Genomic DNA, 26,005 nt, shown 5'->3' with positions numbered 1-26,005 from the left:
TTGTTTGTCATCTTCCGATTGACATGTTCTGAGGTCTCTTTGTATTTTTCTGTGTCTTAGATTTGAAGAGTTCGCCCGGTGGCGCGTCAGCCGGGAAGCCTTCGACTTTACTAGCTGCGCCACAGTGCGAGGGGGTTGCTGACGGTGCCGTGACCCGGCCGGAGGTGGAGATGAGTAACCTGGTGATGTGCTCCAGGCTGAGCCCTAGCCAGGCCTCCCTGCACTCGGACTCCTCGGTGGGCTCCGTGCGGGGGGACGAGGGCGGTCCGTACTCTGACTTCTACGGAGAATACTGCCCCCTGTTCAACAACAACCAGGACCCAGACTCTGCCAGCCTTAGAGGTGAGGGCATTATACATACATATATTAATATATACACATATATTTGCATATAATATACATATATTTGCATATAATATGCATATATTTATGATGTATTATATATATTATAAATATAAGTCCTGCCCCTCCCTAGATGGTGAGCCATGCCCGCCTGAGCCCATGGTGCTGGAGGGGCAGGGCAGCTTCAAGCTGGAGGGCTGGTGGCTGCGTCTGCGTCAGTTCCATGGTCTCATCGTCAAGAGATTCCACTGTGCCAAGAGGAACACCAAAGGACTCTTCTCCCAGATCCTGCTACCTGCTTTCTTCGTCTGCGTGGCCATGACAGTGGCGCTGTCCGTGCCGGAGATAGGTGAGGCAGAGGGTGGACGTAGACGCTTGTCTTGTGACCGTTCTTCAAGATGGAGCTCCAGTCTTAACACCGCAGCACGTAAAGGTTAACGTTGGACCAATCTCTCTTTTCGCGCCTGTAGGTGACCTGCCTCCCCTCATCCTCTCGCCGTCCCAGTACCATAACTACACTCAGCCGCGAGGAAACTTCGTCCCTTATGCCAACGAGAACCGACCGCAGTACAGGTGAGAGGTTCCTCACAGCAAAGGAAGTTGCATACCGGCATAACTTTTACTTGTTTTACACAATCATAACTGTTACGAATGTCGTTAGCACAAAGTAATGATCCAAATTTCAGCTGCAAGGCTGGCAGTAAAAATGATGAAAACGATACTAGCGATTATGATGACGGTATTATGATCAGGATAAAACTGAGGAGACAAAGATTGCCTTTTCTTCCCACCGTAACGCTCCACCACTCTTGGCTCACTCCAGGAGCAAACTGTCCCCAGACGCCGGCCCATCAAAGATCGTCGAGACTCTGCTCATGCCCTCGGGTGTGGGGGCCACCTGCGTGCTGAAAACGCCCTTCAACAACACCCTGGACCAGCTGGCCCAGACCTTCAACCCCTACGCCCACAACGCCAAGACACTGGCCACCCGCTACTTTGACCCCATGTGCCTGGACTCCTTTACGCAGGGCGTCCCCCTGTCGAACTTCGTGCCCCCTCCGCCCTCGCCGGCTCCCTCTGACGACCCCGAGCCCCACTTTGAGGACGGCCTCTGGAACTACACGGCGGCCCCTCCGACCACCGTCCGCGGTACGGCCGCCTGTCGCGTGCGACGTGCGATAAACTCGCCTCAGCGGACGGCCGTGCAAATGTCACACGTGAACCTAAACCGATTTTGTAATTCCTTTTCACTTCCAGATCCGTTTGTTTTCCTAGGCTGGCGTTTTAAAAATACACATTTGTATAGCCATCGCGCAATGTCAATAAAAATATAAAGAATGCGAAAGAATGGTCAGCGTGAAGCGTTTCCTGTCTGGACAAGCTGACTGCTGTGCTACTCTCGCTGTGTGTCTGTAGAGATGGTGACGTCTCCACCCCCGCTGCCCCTCTCCATCCACGAGCCGGTGCGCTGTGTCTGTTCCATGCAGGGCACGGGCTTCTCCTGCCCCAGCGGGGTCGGTGGGCGGCCCCCGCTCATGAAGGTGGTTACCGGGGACATCCTGGTGGACATCACTGGGCGCAATGTGTCCGAGTACCTGCTCTACACCTCGGACCGCCTGAGACTGCACAGGCACGACGCGCCGCTCCATTCAAACATGCTAATGCCACCCAATTGCATCACTGTAATTAGCATTGTAAATTAGCATTATGCATGCAAGGTCATTCATTGGTGGATAATGGCCACCAATACAATCCATGGTCACATTGTACATGCCGCGTTGCTTCTGCACCACAGATATGGAGGCATCACCGTTGGAAACATCCAGAAATCCGTCCCAGCGTCCTTTGGGAGGAAGACGCCGCCCATGGTGCGCAAAATAGCGGTGCGGCGGGCGTCCCAGGTGAGCGAGTGGCGCGCAGCACACGTGTTCCTCCGGAGCCCCGCCTCCTGCCTGACGCCCCTCCCACTCTCCGCAGGTGCTGTACAACAACAAGGGCTACCACAGCATGCCCACGTACCTGAACGTGCTCAACAACGCCATCCTGCGGGCCAACCTGCCCATCAGCAAGGGCAACCCTGCGGCTTACGGTCAGTCTCCGGGGTCCAGGGCACTGCATTACAGGAGCGCTGTGTGTGTTCATGCCGTCCCTTGATTGTGTGTGTGTGTGTGTGTGTGTGTACAGGCATCACAGTGACCAATCATCCCATGAACAGGACCAGTGCAAGCCTTTCTCTGGACTATCTGTAAGAGTTTGCATGCTCCTTTCAGTCTTTATGCCCTCGTCTCTCCTCTCTCTCCTCTAGATCCTCTCTAACACCTCCTCTGCCCCCCCCCCCCCCCCCCCAGGCTCCAAGGCACAGACGTGGTCATCGCCATCTTCATCATCGTGGCCATGTCTTTCGTGCCGGCCAGCTTCGTGGTCTTTCTGGTCGCTGAGAAGTCTACAAAGGCCAAACACCTGCAGTTCGTCAGTGGGTGTGACCCTGTCATCTACTGGCTGGCCAATTACATATGGGACATGGTAAGGGTGAGGAGCCATGTGTGTGTGTGTGTGTGTGTGTCTGTGTGTGTGTGTGTGTGTGTGTGTGTGTGTGTGTGTGTGTGTGTGTGTGTGTGTGTGTGTGTGTGTGTGTGTGTGTGAGCCATGGCATCTGTCTGCTGTCCATACGCCCACCTCTGGAGTCTAAATGGCTTCTCTCCCCGTAGTTTTCACTCAATTGCTTCCTCCCTCTCTTCATCTCTCCCTCTCTCCCTTTCTCTCCCTCTCTCCCTTTCTCTCCCTCTCTCTCATGGTCTTTAATTTAGATACTGTGTTTACCGGTTTGGTCTTGGTATGCCCTGGAGTGACTTCATAAAATTACCTCACATTGTATGTTGTGTTGTGTATGGTGGGTGTTGTAGATGCAGAGTGCTCTGCTGATAGTAGATGATAATGTTTATGTATGATAATGTTTATGTATGGTGTGTTGTGTATGGTGTGCTGTGTATGGTGTGTTGTGTATGGTGTGCTGTGTATGGTGTGTTGTGTATGGTGTGTTGTGTATGGTGTGTTGTGTATGGTGTGTTGTGTGTGGTGTATTCTTTCAGCAGGGACTGTGGGATTATAGATATATGAACTGTTATTTTATATAAAAGTGTTTGAAAGGATTTGGGTTTAGTGATGGAGGAAGGTAACGGCTGATTTAGTATATCCACCCTAAAAGTCAAAGTCTCTCTTACTCACACACTCTCTATCTCTCTCTCGTGCTCTCTCTCTCTCTCTCTCTCTCTCTCTCTCTCTCTCTCTCTCTCTCTCTCATAGCTCAATTACCTGGTTCCTGCCACATGCTGTGTTCTCATTCTCTTCGTGTTCGACCTTCCTGCGTACACGTCCCCCAAAAACTTCCCAGCCGTGCTGTCTCTCTTCCTGCTCTATGGGTACAGAAACGCACTGCGCACACACGCACGCACACACGCACGCACACACACACACACACACATACATGCGCACACACACACACACACATATACATACATGCGCACACACACACACACACACACACACATATACATACATGCGCACACACATACACACACACACGCACGCACGCACACACACACACACACACACACACATACAAGAAAGAGAATCAGCATGAAGGAGAACAACAGTGAATACATAGAGAATTAATGAATATTCTTAAGAAATGATCTGATATTAATTTTTCATGCACTGAAATTTGGTGTTTATTCTCTTGATTATCACTGGTTTCCCACCTTTCTGCAGCTGGTCCATAACTCCGATCATGTACCCAGCCTCCTTCTGGTTCGAGGTGCCCAGTACCGCTTACGTCTTCCTCATCGTCATTAACCTCTTCATCGGAATCACGGCTACCGTGGCGACGTTCCTCCTCCAGCTGTTCGAACATGACAAGGTACACAGTAGCAGGGTCAAAGGTCAACATCGCTGATTTGGGCAGAAGAGATAGGAACACTTGTTTTGTTTCAATTGCTGTGATTTTCTCTCCGCTCGCCCAGGATCTGAAGCTTGTGAACAGCTATCTGAAGTCCTGTTTCCTCATCTTTCCTAATTACAACCTCGGTCATGGGTTGATGGAAATGGCCTACAATGAATACATCAATGAGTACTATGCTAAAATAGGTAGGTTTGTGCTTTTGCATACATGGAGGCGCCTAACAGCGCTGATCTTTGCTGCCCCCTCATGGTTGTGTTGTGTCCTGCAGGTCAGTTTGATAAGGTGAAGTCTCCCTTTGAATGGGACATCGTGACCCGTGGGCTGGTGGCCATGACCATAGAGGGGTTTGTCGGGTTCCTCATCACCATTCTCTGCCAGTATAACTTCCTCAGGAAACCTCAGTGAGTCTGTGTGTTCAGAATTTGCAAATGTGTTCATGCAAATGTGTGTGTATGAGCACATTACAAACGCGTGTCTGTGTGTGATCGCATTGCTCTGACTGGTGGTCGATGAAAGACAGGAAGAAAATGGCGCTACGTGTTCATTCTTTGCAGGAGAGTGCCAGTAAACAGTCAGCCTGTCGAGGATGACGATGTCGACGTAGCGCGGGAAAGACGAAGAGTTCTGAGGGGAGACGCCGACAGTGACATGCTGAAGATCGAGAACCTCACCAAGGTGAGGCAGCGGCCTCCCGCACGAACCCTCCAGCAGTGTAATACGTTAACCAATCATCAACAGTTTCCAAAGCTGCCATAATCAATATTACAATTCTTGCTAACATCCACCACATTTCATCAAAGGTTTGATACTCCTGAATCTCCTCTGTATCCACCGAAGGAGTCCAGCCTCTCACCTTCAATCCATCCAGGCTAAATCTTTCTCTTAAAGATCCCTCCCAAACTACACATGCTCCTCCTGTGCGATCACTTGATTCATGCAGCGTCAGACAGGAAGGACAGACTCCCTTAAAAAAACATTCAGGACATGTTAATACAACCAAATATTTCAACAGAAGGCAGGTCATTGACCAACACATTATTTTCTTATTGCCTCTCCCAGTCTCTTATAGTCAGTGTAAATGCTTCGTTCTGCAGGTGTATAAATCTCGGAAGATGGGGCGGATCTTGGCGGTGGACCGCCTGTGTCTGGGGGTGCGTCCAGGGGAATGTTTCGGTCTGCTGGGAGTCAATGGGGCAGGAAAGACAACCACCTTCAAAATGCTGACTGGAGACGAGAGCACCACCGGGGGGGAGGCCTTCATCGACAGGAACAGGTACCGCACCTCACCACAGCTTCTGTGTGTTAACAAAGCCCAAAGGCACGCACACACACACGCACACGCGCACACGCACACACTCACACACACACATGCACACACACACGCGCACACGCACACACACACTCACACTCACACGCACACTCACACACACACACACACACACACACACACACACATACATACACCCACACACACGCACACACACACACACACACACACACGCACGCACACGCGCACACACACACACACTCACACTCACACACACACACACACACTCACACACACACACACATACACTCACACACACGCACACACACGCACACACACACTCACACTCACACACACGCACGCGCACACACACGCACGCGCACACACACACACACACACTCACACACACACACACACACACTCACACACACACACACACACACACACACTCACACGCACGCACGCACACGCACGCACACACACACACACACACTCACACACACACTCACACACACACACACACTCTCACACACACACTCACACACACACACTCACACACACACACACACACTCACACTCACACGCATGCACGAGCGCACGCGCGCACACGCACACCACACACGCACACACGCACGCACACACACACACACACACACACACACACACACACACACACACACACACACTGAATTGATTACAATTAGCAGTATATATCTTTCATGAAATCGTTGTGGTGCTACAAATGATGGTCTTTCTAAATAAAGGGAGCAGGACGTCTAGTCAAATCTCTAATCCTCTCTCTCTCACTCATTCTCTCTCTCTTTCTCTCCCTCTCTCTCTCTCTTTCTTGTGCTGTAGTATCCTGAAGGAGCTGTTGCGTGTGCAACAGAGTATTGGCTACTGTCCTCAGTTTGATGCTCTGTTTGAGGACCTCACAGCAAGAGAACACCTGGAACTGTACACACGCCTACGGGGCGTACCATGGAAGGACCAGGAGAGGGTGAGGCGACACCTGAACACACACACACACACACACACACACACACAGTTCCACTGACTTGTATGATGACTTGTTAAGTCATGTTGTGACACACTACAAAATATTCTCTCTCACAGCCACACATGTTAGAAAGTTTCCTCTGAAGTCGTGGTAAATAGTAAATAGTCCCAGCTATTACCAGCTATTTCCACTGCTATTTTATCTTGGTCACAACGGTGCCATTTTTAAAAATAATTCCCTGTAGTTCCTTTTCGCTCCTTGGCGCTGTTTCCACGCTTTCCACTGTTTCAGTACGTGGTGTTTCCATGAGCAGGTGGTCCAGTGGGCCCTGGAGAAGCTCGAGCTGTCCAAGTACGCCGACAAGCCCGCCGGCACCTACAGTGGGGGGAACAAGCGCAAGCTCTCCACGGCCATCGCCCTCATCGGATACCCCTCCCTCATCTTCCTGGTTGGACCTCTGTTCACTCAGTTCTCTTGAGCGCCCCCCACTGACCAGTGGATGGAGCCGGTTCCCCCCGTAACGTCCCCTGTTGTGTGTCACAGGACGAGCCCACCACGGGCATGGACCCTAAAGCCCGCCGCTTCCTGTGGAACCTCATCCTTGACATCATCAAGACGGGACGATCGGTGGTGCTGACGTCGCACAGGTGATGAACTTTGACCCTGCTGTCATATGAGGGGGCTCAGGTGCATTTCACACTGCTTACTGCACGTGACTTTCTCCCGCAGCATGGAAGAGTGTGAAGCTTTGTGCACAAGGCTCGGGATCATGGTGAACGGCAGGTTCAAGTGTCTGGGCAGCATACAGCACCTGAAAAACAGGTGAGCCACACCTCACACAGTACCCAGCAACCTTGCACTGCGCCCAGAAACCACACACAGCACCCGGCAACCTCACACAGCACCCAGCAACCTCGCACAGTGCCCGGCAACCTCGCACAGCGCCCAGCAACCACGCACTGCGTCCAGCAACCTCACACTGCGCCCAGCAACCTCGCACTGGGCCTGTAACCTCGCACTGCGCCCGGCAACCTTGCACTGCGCCCGGCAACCTCACACAGCGCCCAGCAACCTCGCACAGTGCCCAGCAACCTCGCACAGCGCCCAGCAACCTCACACAGCGCCCAGCAACCTCGCACAGTGCCCAGCAACCTCACACAGCGCCCAGCAACCTCGCACAGTGCCCAGCAACCTCACACAGCGCCCAGCAACCTCACACAGCGCCCAGCAACCTCGCACTGCGCCCGGCAACCTCGCACTGCGCCCGGCAACCTCGCACTGCGCCCGGCAACCTCGCACATTGCCCAGCAACTAGCCAAGGCTACACCTCATCATTCTCTGGTTTCCAGTATATCCCAGTAGATCCCAGTATATCTGCTTGTTGCTCTCTTCAGGCCGTCCGATATGTTCACATCCAATCCACAGGTTTGGGGACGGCTACATGATCACGGTGCGAACGAAGACGACTGCAAGTGTGAAAGAAGTGATCCGGTTCTTCAGCAGGAACTTCCCGGAGGCCGTCCTGAAGGTTTGGGCACTTTGTCTCTTGTGTCTTCCTCTTGTGTCTGTGTCTGCCTCTTGTGTCTGCCTCTTGTGTCTGTCTCGTGTCTGCCTCTTGTGTCTGTCTCTTGTGTCTGTGTCTGTCTCTTGTGTCTGTCTCTTGTGTCTGTGTCTACCTCTTGTGTCTGTCTCTTGTGTCTGTGTCTGTCTCTTGTGTCTGTCTCTTGTGTCTGCCTCTTGTGTCTGCCTCTTGTGTCTGTGTCTGCCTCGTGTCTGCCTCTTGTGTCTGTGTCTGTCTCTTGTGTCTGCCTCTTGTGTCTGTGTCTGTCTTTTGTGTCTGCCTCTTGTGTCTGTGTCTGTCTCTTGTGTCTGTCTCTTGTGTCTGCCTCTTGTGTCTGTGTCTGCCTCTTGTGTCTGTCTCTTGTGTCTGCATATTCTTGTGTTTGAATAACATGGGTGTAAATAATAGTCATGTTTTCTACTATGTGTTTATTTTAAATAAATTTTAAAATAAGTTTAAATCAATCATATATGACAAACATTTATTCTACTTAATATTTATATATACTGTGTATAATGTTGTGTAAAGCATTGCTCTAATTGCAAGAATAACAGCAAAGATTACAGAATTTTAGTTTTAGTTTGACAGCCCTTCCATGATATGTTTATGAATATTTAAGAACAGAATGTTTCTTTAATTTATTTATCATTAGTTTCCATTATAATGTGGCCTAGAAATTAAAATTGGAATCACTGTGTTTTGTCTAAACCAAACACAAAAACACATGCAGGACTTTCTGCTAGTTTTGTTTTCATTAGTTGCTGTGCTTGCAGTAACAGTTTGTCACCCATCCCCAAGGAGAGGCACCACACCAAGATACAGTACCAGCTGAAGTCCGAGCGCATTTCTCTGGCTCAGGTCTTCAGTAAGATGGAGCAGGTGGTGGAGGTGCTGAGCATTGAAGATTACTCCGTCAGCCAGACGACCCTGGACAACGTGAGTGTCCCACGTGATCCAACGCCAACTTTGTGCCGCATAACTGTCAGCTTCAAACTACTAATAAGATTGTGTTATGATATTCAACACAATGTATTTACATATAAAACTGCATTAATGATACTCCCTTCAGTCTCTCCTGAAGATGACTTTAAGATTACTTTAATCTCTTTAAGACTGTAACAACATTTAACAATGTTCAGTCTTTTCTTTTCTCTGTCAGGTTTTTGTGAATTTTGCCAAAAAGCAAAGTGACAACTTGGAGCAGCAGGAGACCTCGCCCTCTAGTGGAGGTCAGTCGCCACTGCAGCGTCTGCTGAACATTCTCCGGCCCCGACCAGCTAACACAGAACTGAATGCTCTGGTCAGCGAGGAACCGGAGGAGCTGGAGAGTGACGATGACGAAGGTCTCATCAGCTTTGAGGAAGAGAGGGTGAGACTTATAAACTTACAAATAATCACCTTTCACTTTTACAGTACTGTGCAAACAAAATTTGAGAACAAAACACAAAAACTATTGAACAAAATCTTTCTTTTTTAAATTAAACAACTTGATGTCAGCTTGATGTCTTGATGTCTACGTTTATTTGGGGAAAACTGATACTCTGATACTCTGTCAGAGAGTCTGTCAGGAAAATCAGATACTTGTCAGAGGGTATAGCAGGACATTATGTCAGAGGGTATAGCAGGACGTTTTGTCAGAGGGTATACCAGGACGTTTTATCAGAGGGTATACCAGGACGTTTTATCAGAGGGTATAGCAGGACGTAGCGAACGTAAACTGTCGACATTGGGGGGGAGGGGGGGTGGCGAACGCATTTGGGCATCTGCTGGATAGATAGATAGATAGATACTTTATTGATCCCAGAGGGAAATTCCTGAGTATTCCTGGAAATTCCTGCTACGTGTTTGTTGTTGCCATAAAGGCAATCCCCGGCATCGTCTTGAGATCGCGGTGTGTGATTTCAAAATAAGACCGCATAGCGCGATTGAAAAAAAAGATTCCTAAAAAAACACTTTTCAAAACAGCTCGCGGGCCAGAAATAGATAGCCCGTAGGCCGCATGTAGCCCGCGGGCCGCTATTTGAGTATGGGGGATATAGGAGGACGTTTTATAAGAGGGTATAGGAGGACGTTTTATCAGAAGGTAGGCCTATAGCAGGACGTTTTGTCAGAGGGTATAGCTGGACATTTTATCAGAGGGTATAGCAGGACGTTTTATCAGAGGGTATAGGAGGACTTTTTGTCAGAGAGTATAGGAGGACTTTTTGTCAGAGGGTATAGCAGGACGCTTTATCAGAGGGTATAGCAGGACATTTTATCAGTGGGTATAGCAGGACATTTTATCAGAGGGTATAGCAGGACGTTTTATCAGAGCGTATAGCAGGAGGTTTTATCAGAGCGTATAGCAGAACGTTTTGCCAGAGAGTATAGGAGGACGTTTTATCAGAGGGTATAGCAAGACGTTTTGTCAGAGGGTATAGCAGGACATTTTATCAGAGGGTATAGGAGGATGTTTTGTCAGAGGGTATAGCAGGACGTTTTGTCAGAGGGTATAGCAGGACGTTTTATACTATTTGGCAGCCTTTCTTTATTTTTGGTCAAGAACATGCAAGCTGACAGCACGATAATGTAATTATTAATATGGTTATTATTTATTTATCATTAAAATATGCAGGGTTGCCAACTTTTCAAGATCACTTGGAGTGAGATTTGAACCTGGAGGGGGTGGCAAGTGTAAATTGTTGACGGTTGGGTTGGCGAGCGTAAATTGTTACTGGGTGGGGTGTAAAATGGACACAAATTAAGTATTATATCGCGATCGATCAATCGCCAGTGGCCATAGATCAGAGGTAAATAAACTAGTTTTTTTTTTCGGTGTGAGAAATCGGAAGTGTGGCGTGAGAGCGTGTGTCTCACGCTCAATGCGTGAGAGTTAGCAACCCTGAAATATGTGATAATGTGGTACAGTAAAAAAAATAAAGTTAAAAGGAAGCAGCGAAGAACTTTCGCACTACAATCAAAAACCAACGTTGTTACATGACTTAATAGTCTTTTGCATAGTATTGTGAATATGAAATATTCTAGTAGGAAAAATGAATTGCTTGGGCCCTTCAAACAAGATGTGGTGATGATGGTTCTATTTTTCTATTGTGCCTTTAGGTGCAGTTGTCCTTTAACACAGATACTCTCTGCTGAGACAGCAATGGCAGGAGGAAAGAGAAAAGCAACGCTTCAAGTAAAGACTTCAGTCTGGCCACAGATACACATGCCCATAGCAGCTCTGTGGAAAGGCTTCCAGCCTTAGAAAGACACGTGCCGTTTGGTCATGTGCACTGTAACAGTGGGCGGAGTATGTAGCCCTGGTCAACTCCACCAGTGCTCAGAGGCTGTTCCAGTGGGACGCAGGAACAGAGCGTGCAAACGGACTGGACTGCAAATGGTTCCAGATAAGAGGAAATGTCCAGTGCACAAAATGAGTCTTTGGAGAATTGCCCCGGTTATGGACTGCCTGGCTGTTCCACAGAACAAATGTCTATAGGAGATGATGTTTCTGTTGAAATGTTGAAACTCATTTCAAATATATGCTGGACAGAATTAATAAAGTAATGCGTTTCTTGAATGATCATTTACTCAGACTGCGTTTGGTTTGATTTTTATTTTTTTTTGTTTTAGGTAAAAGGACTTAAACATCCTGAAATTAATTATGTACATGCTGTTTTGAATTAGTGCTTTATAGCTGTTGAGGATAACATAATGTATGACCATTTTGGGTTCGGCATTTGTATCATGTTAAACGTATTGTTTTTATGACTGGTTATACTTGTTTTTCAGTTGAGAAATTGATGTAGCTACATCTTTGGACCTAATCTTTGTTAATATGTCAATCCTGCCTTGAGAGCATGCTATAGAGTCAAGCCTGTGGTATGTCCTATATTTTCTGTCTGTAGGTTGAAGAATGATTTATTTTGCCTAATGAAGTGTTTTTGTATACATGTGATTTGTTGGAATTGTTCAAGAATGCTGACATAAAAATGCACCTTTGTCAGAGCTTTGAAAAACTAACTGGAGATTAATTCTATGGCCTTTAGATGAACTGGTCAGAACCAGCCCTGATACTATGGATACTATGTTTAAGATGACCACCTACTGAATGTAAATGGCATGAAAATATTTTGCACATATTAGTGCCTCCTAAAGCTAGGGTTTCTTATCTGTCTGACAAACAGGGGAGCACTTTCTACACTGAACACTTTCATTTTGATGTTTAATTCTATATTTATTGGCTAAGACAGTTGAGGTGTAAACCTGTGTAATGATCCTATTTGGTTACATTCTTGAAAATAATGGAGAACTGCATAAGGCAGACTGAGATGTCAATGTACAGTATATGTTCAATACAACTGTTTCACTAGCACTGTGATGCCAAAGGTGAACGTTTTGATTCAACTGCTTTTAAAAACATATTGATTTCAGGACCTTTTCTGGACCTTAAATGTTTATCTTGCATTTTGTTTGGCAGCCAGTAAAGGATATGTTTGTGATTTTGTTTTATTTTTTGTTCCTTACCTTGTAATTGATTTTAGTCAATTTGGACAGTAATCTATCCTAAAAAATTAAAGGGTTTTACCCATGTTATTTAAAATGACTTTTAACTGATGTCCATTTGTGTCCATGTTTCTTGTCTGTTGCAGGTTGTACGCTGTACAGAACCATGTGATCTGTGATATTAACGTTTTGATGGTCTAAAAGTGTTCAGTGTTTGGCTCAGGCAGTGGTTTATCTTAACGATGGCTTGTGTTTAGCTTAATGATGACGTGTTAATCCTAACAATGACTTGTGGAAACCAATTAATAAGATGTCCTCTAGGTCGAAAACATTAAATAATGAAAGAAAGAGCCGGATATGAATAAGGCTGCCACGGGCAACTTCGTGTTTTATTTTTCATGTAAACCAACCAAAGGGAAAAATAATATTTTTAGATGTATGACCTGAAACTGAGTCATAGTTTCCTTTGCTATTCTCCAAATATTTTGTTGTGAATAAAACTCAAAAGTTCAACTCCATTGAACTCCCAATTCTTCCTTCAGTAATTTAAGGACATTGCAAGTTGTGGCTGAACGCAGGGCCACATTGTATCGATTGGAAAAATAGGTTTCAATAACATTCAAAGGCAAAGGTTTGGTTGCAGTTATTATTACATAATATTATTACATTATTCGCATGTAACACACATACTTGTTTCCACCTGTTTTTTTTCTGTAACCTTGTGGTGAATTATAAAACAAAACAAATTGATGAAGTATGCATTACATTTTTAATGTAATTTTTAATGCAACAAGTACAAATTGAATCCAAATTAATCTAGATCCAAATGAATGGGCACTTAACCTTTCTGTTTTGTTTTAACCTGGACTGGTGAACTGCAGAACTACAAAGTAGTAATAATACACCCAGGGACAGAGTAATGACACCTGCGGCTACCTGGGTGTTGACCTGAACTATAAACTGGACTGGTCAGATTACACACAGGCCTTCTACAAGAAGGGGCAGTGGAGACTTTGCTTGCTAAGGAGGCTTTTGGAATACAGACCTTCTAAGACCTTCTCAGTCCTTTTTGTGACTCTGGTGCAGAGATGCTCACAAGTCATTTTTTGCAAGTCCAAGTCAAGTCTCAAGTCTTTGATCTCAAGTCTTTGTTCTCAAGTCCAAGTCAAGTCCCAAATATTTGAGTGACACTGTAGTCGCAAATCACTGTATAGTTGTAATGGTCTGTTATGACACTTCTGATGTATAATAGCTTAAACTGGTAAATGAAGAAATACAATTTTTAAAAGTGCGCACGCACACACAAATGTTGTCCAGATAAATTTTGTATCCGTATTTTTCTCCAAAAAGTATTTTTCTTACAAAACTGACATTTTTCTGGATACAATATTCGCTTCTTTCAGTAGAACATCTGCTATATTTTGTTTTAAAAGATAAAGGAGGGCTGTGAAATTAAAAAATTAAAAACAGAATTCAAATTTTACAATAATAATGATTCTGACATAAAAAGCCCTGCAGCAACAACTATTTGTGTCCTAATGAACTGGATCAAACACAATCTATTTGAACTTCAAGGTGTCTTTCAGTGTCCAATACAAGGAAAATGTTTATGCAACTAACGCATTACATTTTTAAAAGATCAGGATTGACAGGGTACTTGCACTTAGCCTGGCTCGGTGAGGGCGCATTATGAGGCCTCCATGACTGAACACCCTCTCTACTGGTGCACTGGTGGCAAGTCAATACCAATATTGCAATATTGCTAATAACCTTTCAGGCAGTGACTAACCTTTCCGGGTGGGTTTTCAGGTGGCGAATAAAATTAGATGTGGTGGAACCAGCGTACTGTATTTTTATGCCACACACTCTGCAGTTTGCTGCTCTTCTATTTGCTACTTGTACTTGTTTTGTACCCAAAACTTATTATGAATGGTGGAACAGAAGCGAGCGTCCTCACCAGCGCCGTCATGATCGCGATGTTTTGCGGCGCGCGCAGCGCCAGGTTCGGAGGTGTGTGGAGTCGCGCGCAACGGTCACTTGCGAAATAGGCCCTTTTCACAACAAAACGGAAATACGTCACCGCCGGGTAAAACAAGTTCCGGTACTCGCAGAAGATAGTTGTTGTCAATTCACCTCAGCATGGAGCGTGTGTTTACTTCATCCCTGTCGTCGCTGCCGAGACTGAATTTTAAATACGTTTCCAGTATCGTTGGAGAACATTCAACAACGAACGGTTCCAAGTTAAATAGAGGCTACAAATTGTTTGTAGAATAATTTATTCACTTATACCAGGGTAAGCTAACACCAGCTAGCACTAGCTAGGTAACTATTATTTAAGGTATAGCTGGTTCCATTAGTCATCCTACGGAGTGGTAAAACAGTCTATATTATTATGATATATATTATAATATTACAAATGATACTGACAGCTTTAGTTAACAATATCTAGCTAGGTTAAGCTGGGCGTACACTGTGCGATTTTTGGCCCATTTTCAGCCGATTTTTCACTCGTGCGACTATTTTTGCGATCGGGCTGAGTTTCGGCTCAATCGCGTGTCGTGCATCGTATAGTTTACACAGGTAAACGAGGAGCGATTCACACCTCACGACCAACTCCCGATCAGAAATCGCAGCGTCGCAAGAATATCAAACATGTTTGAAATTCAAATCGCTCCTCGTGAGAGTATCGCACTGTTGAAGCAGCTCCACGAGCCGACTCTCCCTGCGATTTAGTCGTAGTTTGAGCTGGTACATGATTTAAAATATCGTACAGTGTACGCCCAGCTTTAGCAAGCCAAGGGACGTCAGCTATTGATTGTTTGGTTTACATCAGTATCAATAAAGTTCATGACACACACCAAGTTATTACGTGTTATTGTTTATTCAGTGTCCAATATAGTCGACAGCAAAGTGATGGTCAGAGCTGGATGCTACCGAGCAGAGCTGGATGCTAGCGGATCACAACTAGTTTCAGAGCCGTTTCAGTGGAACAGTTGCTGTCCGCATTTGAAAGAGCAAACTCTCGACTAGTAGATGTTCGTGGTGTACTGCCAGCCGAGAGCTTGCTCTTTTTTAGCTAGATGCTATCGGATCACGGCTAGAAGCTAGCGAACCGGGGCTAGAAGCTATCGGATCGGGGCTAGAAGCTATCGGATCACGGCTAGAAGCTATCGGATCGGGGCTAGAAGCTATCGGATCGGGGCTAGAAGCTATCGGATCACGGCTAGAAGCTATCGGATCACGGCTAGAAGCTATCGGATCACGGCTAGAAGCTATCGGATGACGGCTAGAAGCTACCGAACCGGGGCTAGAAACTATCGGATGACGGCTAGAAGCTAGCGAACCGGAGCTAAAAGCTAGCGAACCGGAGCTAAAAGCTAGCGAACCGGAGCTAAAAGCTAGCGGACCGGGGCTAGATGCTATCGGACCGGAGCTAGAAGCTAGCGAACCGGAGCTAGAAGCTAGCGGGTAACAGCTAGATGCTAGCGGACGTACGTGTACTCCCAGCCGAGAGCTTGATCTTTCAAACGCGGACAGCAACTGTTCCACTGAAACCGGCTGGGAACAGTAACAGTACTGGGGACAGTAACAGGGAACAGCACCAACTTTTAGCCGCGAACTTCCTGCTATGTAGTCTGCAGCAGTGAAATGCTGGCTACACACAAAGATGCTCCGTATCACAAAGTTTTCCCCTTCATCCCTCCTAATTGCACAAACCCATTTTCTTTTCTGCTCGTCGTCAGCCGGAAAACCGTAGAAACTGAGATACGACTGTTTTTGCTTCGAGATCGAGCACCCTGGTGCACTGCAAAAGCTCTTGTTATTGGACTCTGCCATTGTTTAATGTGTAACGGAAGTAACTTTACCCTGCAACGAGAGCTTCCGGAAGAAAAAATGCGGAAGTGTGAAAAGGGCCTATACTTGACGCGTCGCGAAAATGTTACGTCAGCGGGAAGTATTTCATTCAGACAGGCGGAGAAAAGGTTGTCAAATGAAACGCAAAAGAACATTACAAATAAAAGATTGTTCACGAGTCTCAAATCACGAGTCCAAGTCGAGTCGCAAGTCTTTTGAATGCAAGTCTAAGTCGAGTCTGAAGTCACTGTATATGCGACTTAAGTGCGACTCGAGTCCGAGTCCCAAACTCGAGTCCCCATCTCTGCTCTGGTGGTATCAGTCATTTACTATGAGATCATCTGCTGGGGTAGCAGCATCACGTCAACCCACAGAACGAAGCTAAATGACTTATCAGGAAGGCGAGCTCCGCACTGGGGTGCACTTTGGACTCTGTGGAGGCAGTTGGGGAGAGAACGATGATGAATCATCATCCATAATGGAGAACACTGCTCACCCACTGTAGGAACTGTGGGAGCACTGGGCAGCTCGTCCAGTGACCTGCCTATCCACGCGCAGTGCTCGAAGGAGAGAGACCGCACTTCTGTCTGCTGTCAGCCTGTAGGACCAGCACTGCCCCACAGATAGTCAGGCACATCTAATTAAACCCAGACATTTTTCTATCTGCTTTCCATGTACAGTAACTCATTCATATATGTGCAATAAATTTGATATATGTGCAATGCTGTCATCCCATACAATATTTACGGTTAAAATTTACTATTACAGTTTTTTTCAGTATACTGTTTCAATATTTCTTGTATGCTGATGCAACACTGCAAATTTCCCCACATGAGATGATAAAAGTCTAATACCAAAAATCTTTCATGCTCTTATCAATTCTTTTTTTAGAAGTGCAATAATTTTTTTAACTGTGTGTAATAGTTAAATTATGTGCAAAACCCCTTCTGCTGGACACTTTGGCTCGAATATTCTATTGTTTTTTACTATTTATTATCATTATTATTATTTAAGTAGTAGCTTTTTAGTTATTTAATCTGTGTATGGATATCCATTCTCTTTTTCTTTTCTCCTCTTCTCTCAATTTCTCTCAATTTATCTGAGGGGAACCTCCCAAAGGGATCAATAAAGATTGATTGATCGATCGATCTATCTATCTATCTATCTATCTATCTATCTATCTATCTATCTATCTATCTATATCTATCTAATCTATCTAAAATTGTAATTGAAAATCTAAATGTCATTGAAATTCTGTCACCCACACCCAATCTGTACCATACAGTCATACAGTGCTGAAATCTCAGAAGAAGATTACAGAAAATCTGAACACAAATGGTGGAAAATTAACAGCAAATCCATTACAACAAACATATCAATACATAGTATACACTGACCCTAACCTAGCCCTTCTTTTGTTAAACACCACTGACAGAAACACCAGTAACTGCTGTATCATCTGCTGTAACCTCCGTTAATAGTATGACGACACGTCTGTCCTGTCTGCAGTCTGGATGCAGGCAGACACTGTGTGTAAAGACCAGTGGAGTCTTTGGCACAGAAAGCCTGGTGGGGCACAATAAACTCTGGACACTGTTCAACACTCTGGATTGAAGGAGTTGTTTTTTTGCCCTTTCCAGACTGAAACCGTCTGGCTGGTGTGGTCCCAAACGTTTAATCTCCAATTTTTTTTGTTCGAATGGCACAGTACTAAATTTAGCATTTATTAAATTGTTGAATTAATAATATTTTCATTTCCTTAAGAGGGGACCGGGTTTGTCTTTGTATTTGCAGGATGTATAAAAGTGTTGTGATCTTATTGCATTTTAATCACAAAAGAGGGGATTGAAGGAATATTTTGTCTTCTCATGTTTGCTGTAACTTTGAACATTGTGTCCTCTAATGTTCTATGTGACCCCTGACACCCTATTTCACCCCTCCCCCTCCTCCTCCTGTATGTTCTCTGTGAGTGTACCAGAGAGGGCTTATCATTTCCTCTCCAGGTGCTGTGTTTCCTGTCTACTATGCTGTACACGTATGAATTATGCTCTGCCTCCACACAGGCTGCTTGAGAAGATAATTCCATACATGGTTGAGAAGAATGCATTTGTTTCCATATATGGTAGAATATATTACATATGTTAGACTAGCCTCATTGAGCCCACCCTGTTGCTTGCACGCATAGGGCTGGTCTGTGTATGTATAAATGAGAGGAGCGCCCTCTCATCTTTGAACATCTGGGTACAGATTGCCTGTGTGAATAAACTTCTCTACTGCAAGAGTAGTTTGTTCCTCATTTGTTCTGGGCTAGCTCGCCGCCACACACTTCTCTGCAGAGTGTTACTATCAATTGATGATTCTTAGTGGTGATCCTCCAAGACCCTCCGCTTTCATTATTGAACACGACAAGAGGCGCTTTCTACAGAGAAACAAAACTCTTACATGTATTTTATAGAAACACTAATACCGTAAATGTTTACTAAACGTGTTGACTTAGACCTATGCAAATCTATGTTTTTTTACTGCATGTTCTTCTCGCCAACGTGACTCTACCCCACTTCTCATTATCTGAAGTACTCTGAACATGCGCAGTGTTTTCCACGAACGCTGACTGACTCACCATAGCCCGCTAAGAGACGTCTTTGCCTGTACGTAACAGGTACAGGGAGATGTTTGTAATGTAATTTATGTGTGCAATAAATACGCAATAATATTACTTCTGAAGAAAATGTATTTATATTTTTTGTTCCGTTCAATTACACAGGTCAACAGCATTTTTGGGGCCAAAGATATTTCAACGAATTTAGGGTAACTTTGGGGTGCTGATTCTGAATATGTCATCAGTTTTGCCAGATTGGCTCAAGTTTTTGAGATTTTTCGTGAAATGTGTAAAAAAAAAAAGACGTAATTTGCTACACGCGCATTAACTTTATTTTATTTTATTTAAAATAGGCCAAATACACTTTTTTTATGAAGTCTGTTATGTTTCTTCTATGTTTTTGCAGTGTATATTCACCACAAATGTAACAGAATGTGTCTGGATCGTTAAGACAACTTCTTCTTGATGAGTTCATGCTTTTCACTGGAAAATAGACAACAACATAAAGTTAGTGCAAAAATCAAGCTATGAACAAACTTTTAGAACACTAATTAACAAAAAACTATATTGAGAACTGCTCAGTTCAAGTACTAATCCCAAGAAATTAATGAGATGATGCGTCGCATTTACCAACAAGTGCTATAAATAAGATACCAAAAATCTCAAAAACTTGAGCCAATCTGGCAAAACTGATAGCATATTCAGAATCAGCACCCCAAAAATACCCCAAATTCATTAAAATATTTTGGACACCAGTAAATTTTTTTTTTTGTTGACCTGTGTTATTGATCATGTCGTGCACTGCTCCACAGCGACATCTGGTGGGGCCAGGCACCATCTGCCCCTAATGTAGAGACGCACCTGCGGCCTCGTGTACAAAGACTTGCGTGGGTTTCTTACTGAAACCTGGCGGACGGACAAATCTAGAAAATGGCGTAAGTAAAAAAAATCCGGATTTATCAAACCGTGCTGACGCCGGAATCCACGCACATTTCTTTTGTACATCCCAATCAACGTGGAATTGAGCGCACGTGAGAGAGTGGCTGACTCCTCCTGCGACACGCCCCCTATAAATATGCTAAACGGCGAAAGAAGATCTTCACCGAATGTGAAGTTGAGAAGGACCTGAATGAGGTAGAGGCGCGGGAAAATGTTTGTCTGGCACGCTTTAAATGTTGTGGGGTCAGAACAACGCACATTAAAATAAAAAAAGAGGGGCAGGAGATATCACTCCACTCATGAACTTATTCCATTTAACCAGAGAGTTGCCGGTATTGTGGGTGACGCGGCCCTCACCGGCGTGGTGGATCATAGTGTGAGGGAGTGTGATTGGTCACAAGGTAAGTATTTATTTCTACAGGTCAGTGGTGTTTGGACGTCTTAAAATATGTCTACATAGTAGTGACATAAGAATAAAAAGTCTCGGTCATTTTTGTTATTACACATTTTATTTCCCTTTCAGGGCCTGAAAGCAGAGAGAACACGCGGCTGATGACGGCTGTTCTGCAGTCACAGCAGGAGATTGTGAGGGGAATCGGTGAAATGAACACACACCTACAAAATATCAGTGATGCGCTCACTAGTATCAGCAACTCAATAAAATAATTGATTAAAAATTGAATGCTGTCTCTTACTTTTTTATATTGTAGCTATGATTTGTTGCCTTGCTTGTATGGCACCTGGGTTAACTTAAAAATAATTACCCATGTTTTAAATTAAGCTGGACATTTAAAATACTTATCTAAATGCTTTAGATTTGTTGCTTACCAAGAAGCCACCCATCACACACTCTGCCAACTTGTAATCTTATCCCGAATCATGGGTTGATCCAGGCCACCGTACCACTACATTAAGGCACATTTTGCATCACAGATTATTTGCACGTTTATGGAATGAAAGTGCTTTCTATTCACATAAGCACATTTTTCCTAAGATGGTACCTTTATAGAAATTTGTGCAGTCCATCGCTCCGATTACACTGAAGTTTCTCTCTCCAAAACTGGACCCAACACGTCAGAACTCCAAGTGGACAGCTATTGAAAATCTGAAACTGCTTATAAGCCAGTCATCATGGTCCAAAAAATTCTAATGGTCACGGAAAACGCGCTCTCGGCAAATTCGGCCAATAGCAATATCTAATGCCAACGCTGCCATCTCCCAAGAACTCCAGCGCAACATTTCATGCATGTTTATATAATCTAGGCTACGTGGAAACACGTTGAATGATTATTTCAGTAAGGCAATGCCATTGATAAATTTACTGTTTAATTGTCTGATTAATTTACTTTTTTACCCAATAAGTGCTTACTACAATGTGTGCATAAAGGATATCTTTAATAGTTGCAATTTCAATGCACCACTTCTTACTGTCGCTAAATGACAAAAACACATTAGAAACATACGCACGCCTGAAGTGAAAGTGCCGCACTTTCTCACGTCCAAGTCACGTTTAGTACGTTTAGTGAATCACAGCGTACGCACCGTTCGTACATGAGGCCCCTGATGCCCTGATGCTACAGCGATCCATGGTCAGGACCACAGAACTAATTATATATTGGCAATAAACTCCATATTTCCTTTCACAAACAATACTCCAATGTTGTCTGGATTTTGTCAATGATGTTGGCCCAGTCAAATTTTAAATGTACTACAGGCTATTTGACAAACCTAAATTGTTTGTATTGTTTTAATGTATTTTTGCATTGTTTTAAGTTAATACTGCCAGTGTTTCAGCCAAGAAAATAGCCCATTTAGGAATAAACGTACAATGTACAATAAATGTACAATTCCTCACGTATTTTTTTGGACGTTTTCATATTGTGCACATGAAAACTACGTTTCCCAGCATTCTGCGTGCAGTTCTGTGGTCTCTGATAGGCTATGAGGCGCTTGGGGAAGTGCACGCCGCTTTAAGGTGTGCTTGGATGGTTCCCGGCAATTTCATACATGTGCGGTGCTTCAAGCCCATGCAAAGATTTATTTAAAACATTGCAGTACTTTGATCAAATACGGTAAAGTTGTGCATTTGACACATTTATATAAGCGCATAAAATTACTGCACCGATTGTGCTTCTTGTCCTTCGTTTATCTCTATTTTGCTAGCTAGCTAGCTAGGACATCTAACTTCCAAGTGGTTAACCCAACTCGGCTACTAGATTCAGTGAAATGATCGAGTTAATCCAGATATTTTTATTTTACTGAGATGACACTAATAAGCCAAGTAAACTAGCCAACTCCGTTTGTTAACACGTGTTAATGCGGAGTTTATAGCTTATAAGATGTCGTTTAAACCGCTGACCTGGGTAGTTAAGAGTATATAGTAACTGATTTATTTTGTTGCTTATGTTTTTCGTTTTGATTGTTTTTAATGTGCGAACTATCTAGTTAATGATGTTTATATGCGTACTGCTTTGCGCTGGTAAAGCGGAAGGGTCGCTAGTAGCTCGCCTCAAATTCCCAATAAACATCGCCCAAGGGAACAGATCTGAGTTTCCAGCACAAGGCAGTCGGTCTTTTTAGGGGATCAAAAACCTTGAGCTACAATCATGACAGTGCAGGACAACCAGTCACTGAGACTCTGATCACGCCAGATGTGAAATCGTACTGAATGTAATTGCGTAACTCATAGTGAATTGAACGAGCAATATTAATATTAATATCGATTACGATTCAGTACCGATCGTCTCCAAGCTTTGACGGCAAGACGTTTTCCCGGATTGTTATTAAACCTGCAGTATGTGGTTTGTCAGCCTGCTATGTCTCAGGAACCTGGACCAAGCGGTCTGTCCACGCAATCCCACTCACAGTCACAGACACAGTCCCAGCCTGGATCCAGCTCCTCGTCTGGCCCAGCGTCTTCCAGCCAGACCTCGTCCTCTGGCTCTGGGACCCTGAGCTCCGTCGACACTGTTCCGGTCACTGAGCTCTCGTCCATTCCTGAGGAGACAGAAGAGCCTGAACTCAAATACTGGGGACGCATGGTGCCCCTGATCAGGGGCTTTAATGTTCTCAGTAAGTACGCTGCGTGTTTTCCTGAATGTTGACAATTTCCTGGCATGGTCTTTCCTTTCCTGTCTTATACCACTTACTGTAGGGCTCTACAGTCATACTGCCCCACATCATCACTTGGTTTGGTGGTCAAATCCTGTTTATGTTCTTTCAGAGCTGTGTTCAAGTCCTGGGTAGGGTGGTTGTCTTCAGCATTTGTCACACAGGAAGATTTAAAAATATCTGGTAATTGACTAGCTGAGGATTAATAAGTGGTCACTCATCTCTGCTAAACATCTTACTGTCTGTTTCAGCTTTTGCATGAGCTGAACAACTGGTGTCTTAATGAATTTGCAGGTGCATTAAGTTTTTTTTTTTTTTTTTAACTAAACACGTTTAGCACATGCAGATGTGTCCTTAATAACATTAGGTGAAACATAGGTGTTAATAAAGAAGTGGTTCTAAAGCAGTTTTTATCTTGCAGACTGCGTAGAAAACCAGTACTACTTTGGCAGAGACAGCAGATGTGACTACTGTTTCAATGACCCTATAGTGCTGGAGTCACCACGCTATAGAACTTACAGCAAGAGACACTTCAAAATTTTTAAGGTAGGTACTTAAGTAAATGTGGGGTAACCTGCATTGTGTGTGGAGTGCTACCTCTTGTGTGTGTATGTGCGCACCTGTGTCTGTCCTGCATCTGTGATTATAGGCCTGTGATTTTTCAGGATGGGAATCTGGTGTGTCTAGAGGACCTCAGTGGGAACGGAACGTGGGTAGATGACACCGAGGTTGGCAAAGGAAAACGAATCCCTCTCAACAACAACTCCGTGGTTTCACTCGCTGACCCAAAACACAAAGGTAGACGTTTTGCCTACGGCCCTGGCTAACACCTCACTACCCACTGACAGATGTTTCATGTTAACCTGCCTTTTTATCTTCCTTTACCAGTTTTCATGTTCGTGGACATGACTGAGGATGAACAGCCTAATTTCCCGAAAGAATTTAGAGAGAAATACCACGTCACACGCAAGATCGGCTCGTACGTAAAGTTTCAAACTGAAATGTCTTGTAATATTATATGCGTTCTAGAATGGAACAATAGAAATTATAGAGTTAGGTGTTAGCAACACCAGGTTCATGGGTTTATTTTCCAAGGGACACACACACACACACTGTCATACTAATACATATGTTAATAACCCTGAATAAGAGCAAATGTGTCAAATGCTGTAAACATGAATGTAAACTACAGTTTCAATTAGGAAGTTTAAAGTGCTTCAGAATGTTCTGGTATAAAAGTGACGTTTGGGCTTTGTGATGACACACAACCCTCCATTAAGCCTTGCGGGGCGTCAAAGGGCAGTGCCTCCATCCTGCTTCGTCTCTCTGCCCTGAAATGCTGCTCCTGTCGACAGGGGCGTGTGTGGCGAGGTGCGGCTGGCCATCGAGAGAGAGACGTGCAAAAAAGTGGCTTTGAAAACAATAAACAAGAACGACTTCCCTTCAGTTGGCGTATGAGAGACCCTAAAATCATCACATTAAATCAAAATTATATTTGATTATGCAGGACTTTATGTTAAATGTCACTGATTTCATTTTCCCCCCTGTAGACTGCAGTAAGAAATGCTGAGAGAGAGATTGAGATATTAAAGAAAATCGATCATGTACGTCTTATTTTCCTTTGTGATTTTAGATTTTATTTTGTGATTGCAGTCAGTAAGTGCTGGGTACTGCTGTTAGACCCACTTATTTGTGTTCTCTCTGCAGCCATGTCTAATCAAAACAGAGGACTTCTATCAAAATGAAGACTCTTATTATATTGTGTTGGAATAGTAAGTAATGTTGATAATTCACCATAGCTTCTCATTCCTGGTATAATAGTATTTTCAATAATCTAATAATCTCTCTCGATCTCTCACACACACTTTTCCTCACCAGCATTGAGGGAGGGGAGCTCTTCAGTCGGATTAAATCTCAAAAACGGCTGAAGGAGAAAATAGCTAAACTCTATTTCTTTCAGATGCTTACGGCTGTAAAAGTAAGTTAAAACATGCATTTTATCAAAGGTCTTTTGATGAAGTCTATTGACCAGTTCCAGTTAAAGGTCAAAATGTGACTGCCAAACCCGCGATCCTCTTGGCCTTCCTGTACCCGTCTGCTGCCTCCAAAGTCCCACAAGTCAACCAGTCCCGATAGGACTCTTGCTTTAGTATGACGGCCTCCCTTACCCGAGGTGCCCACCACCGGGTTCGGGGATTGCCACCACGACAGTCACCGACAGCCTTGCGGCCACAGCTCCGGTTCGCCACATTGACGATGGAGGCACGGAACAAGGCCCATTCAGATTCAGTGTCTCTGGCCTCCCTCGGGATGCGGTCAAAGCTCTGCTGGATGTGGGAGTTAAAGACCTTTCTGACAGGTTCCTCTGCCAGACGTTCCCAGCAAACCCTCATGATGCATTTGGGTCTGCTAGTTCTGTCCGGCATCCTTGGCCCCCATCTGATTCAACTCACCACTAGGTGGTGATCGGTTAACAGCTCAGACTGTGACGAGCACAGAAGTCCAATAACAAAACACCACTCGGGTTCAGATCGGAGAAGCCATTCCTCCCACTCACGCCCTTCTAGGTCTTACTGTCGTTGCCCACGTGAGCATTGAAGTCCCCCAGCAGAACAATGGGATCCCCAGAAGGGGCACCTTCCAGTATCCCCTCCAAGGACTCCAAGAAGGCCGGGTACTCCGAACTGCCATTTGGTGCATAAGCACAAACAACGGTCAGAGCTTGTTCCCCAACCCGAAGGCACAGGGAGGCAACCTTCTTGTCTACCGGGGAAAACCCCAACACACAGGCAGCGAGCCGGGGAGCTATGAGTAAGCCCACTCCAGCCCTCTGCCTTTCACCCTGGGCAACTCCAGAAAAGAAAAGTCCAGCCTCTCTCGAGAGGATT

At 44.8% G+C, this 26,005-nt stretch overlaps 2 protein-coding genes across 5 annotated transcripts in view; both read left to right on the top strand.

Annotated features, from left to right (window-relative positions):
- abca2 (ATP-binding cassette, sub-family A (ABC1), member 2) overlaps positions 1-13,131 on the top strand; it is a 60,618-nt gene extending 47,487 nt beyond the window's left edge. For all 3 annotated transcript variants that reach the window (XM_076997834.1, XM_076997835.1, XM_076997836.1), the window contains 23 exons: positions 61-342; positions 476-691; positions 813-915; positions 1,166-1,491; positions 1,759-1,972; positions 2,138-2,243; positions 2,320-2,431; positions 2,527-2,587; positions 2,691-2,865; positions 3,646-3,761; positions 4,111-4,258; positions 4,362-4,485; positions 4,569-4,701; positions 4,855-4,975; positions 5,395-5,573; positions 6,426-6,567; positions 6,881-7,015; positions 7,111-7,214; positions 7,297-7,389; positions 7,993-8,095; positions 8,927-9,064; positions 9,288-9,497; positions 11,228-13,131. In XM_076997834.1, coding sequence (XP_076853949.1) covers positions 61-342; positions 476-691; positions 813-915; positions 1,166-1,491; positions 1,759-1,972; positions 2,138-2,243; positions 2,320-2,431; positions 2,527-2,587; positions 2,691-2,865; positions 3,646-3,761; positions 4,111-4,258; positions 4,362-4,485; positions 4,569-4,701; positions 4,855-4,975; positions 5,395-5,573; positions 6,426-6,567; positions 6,881-7,015; positions 7,111-7,214; positions 7,297-7,389; positions 7,993-8,095; positions 8,927-9,064; positions 9,288-9,497; positions 11,228-11,263 — 3,377 coding nt within the window. In that variant the 3' untranslated portion in view covers positions 11,264-13,131. The remainder of the gene's footprint in view (positions 1-60; positions 343-475; positions 692-812; positions 916-1,165; positions 1,492-1,758; positions 1,973-2,137; positions 2,244-2,319; positions 2,432-2,526; positions 2,588-2,690; positions 2,866-3,645; positions 3,762-4,110; positions 4,259-4,361; positions 4,486-4,568; positions 4,702-4,854; positions 4,976-5,394; positions 5,574-6,425; positions 6,568-6,880; positions 7,016-7,110; positions 7,215-7,296; positions 7,390-7,992; positions 8,096-8,926; positions 9,065-9,287; positions 9,498-11,227) is intronic.
- An 8,797-nt stretch (positions 13,132-21,928) lies between these two features.
- chek2 (checkpoint kinase 2) overlaps positions 21,929-26,005 on the top strand; it is an 8,496-nt gene continuing 4,419 nt past the window's right edge. Inside the window, exons 1-9 of one of the 2 annotated variants that reach the window (XM_076997830.1) lie at positions 21,929-22,078; positions 22,817-23,078; positions 23,539-23,663; positions 23,783-23,915; positions 24,006-24,096; positions 24,473-24,569; positions 24,668-24,721; positions 24,825-24,889; positions 24,996-25,095. In XM_076997830.1, coding sequence (XP_076853945.1) covers positions 22,823-23,078; positions 23,539-23,663; positions 23,783-23,915; positions 24,006-24,096; positions 24,473-24,569; positions 24,668-24,721; positions 24,825-24,889; positions 24,996-25,095 — 921 coding nt within the window. In that variant the 5' untranslated portion in view covers positions 21,929-22,078; positions 22,817-22,822. Of the gene's footprint in view, positions 22,079-22,816; positions 23,079-23,368; positions 23,412-23,538; positions 23,664-23,782; positions 23,916-24,005; positions 24,097-24,472; positions 24,570-24,667; positions 24,722-24,824; positions 24,890-24,995; positions 25,096-26,005 lie in introns of those variants that run through there. The other variant, XM_076997831.1, reaches the window with a different exon arrangement.

Source organism: Brachyhypopomus gauderio, chromosome 3, assembly GCF_052324685.1.
Source record: "Brachyhypopomus gauderio isolate BG-103 chromosome 3, BGAUD_0.2, whole genome shotgun sequence".
Classification (NCBI taxonomy): Eukaryota; Metazoa; Chordata; class Actinopteri; order Gymnotiformes; family Hypopomidae; genus Brachyhypopomus; species Brachyhypopomus gauderio.
Note: the sequence above shows the minus strand (reverse complement) of the source record. Positions and strands in the feature narration are given on the sequence as shown.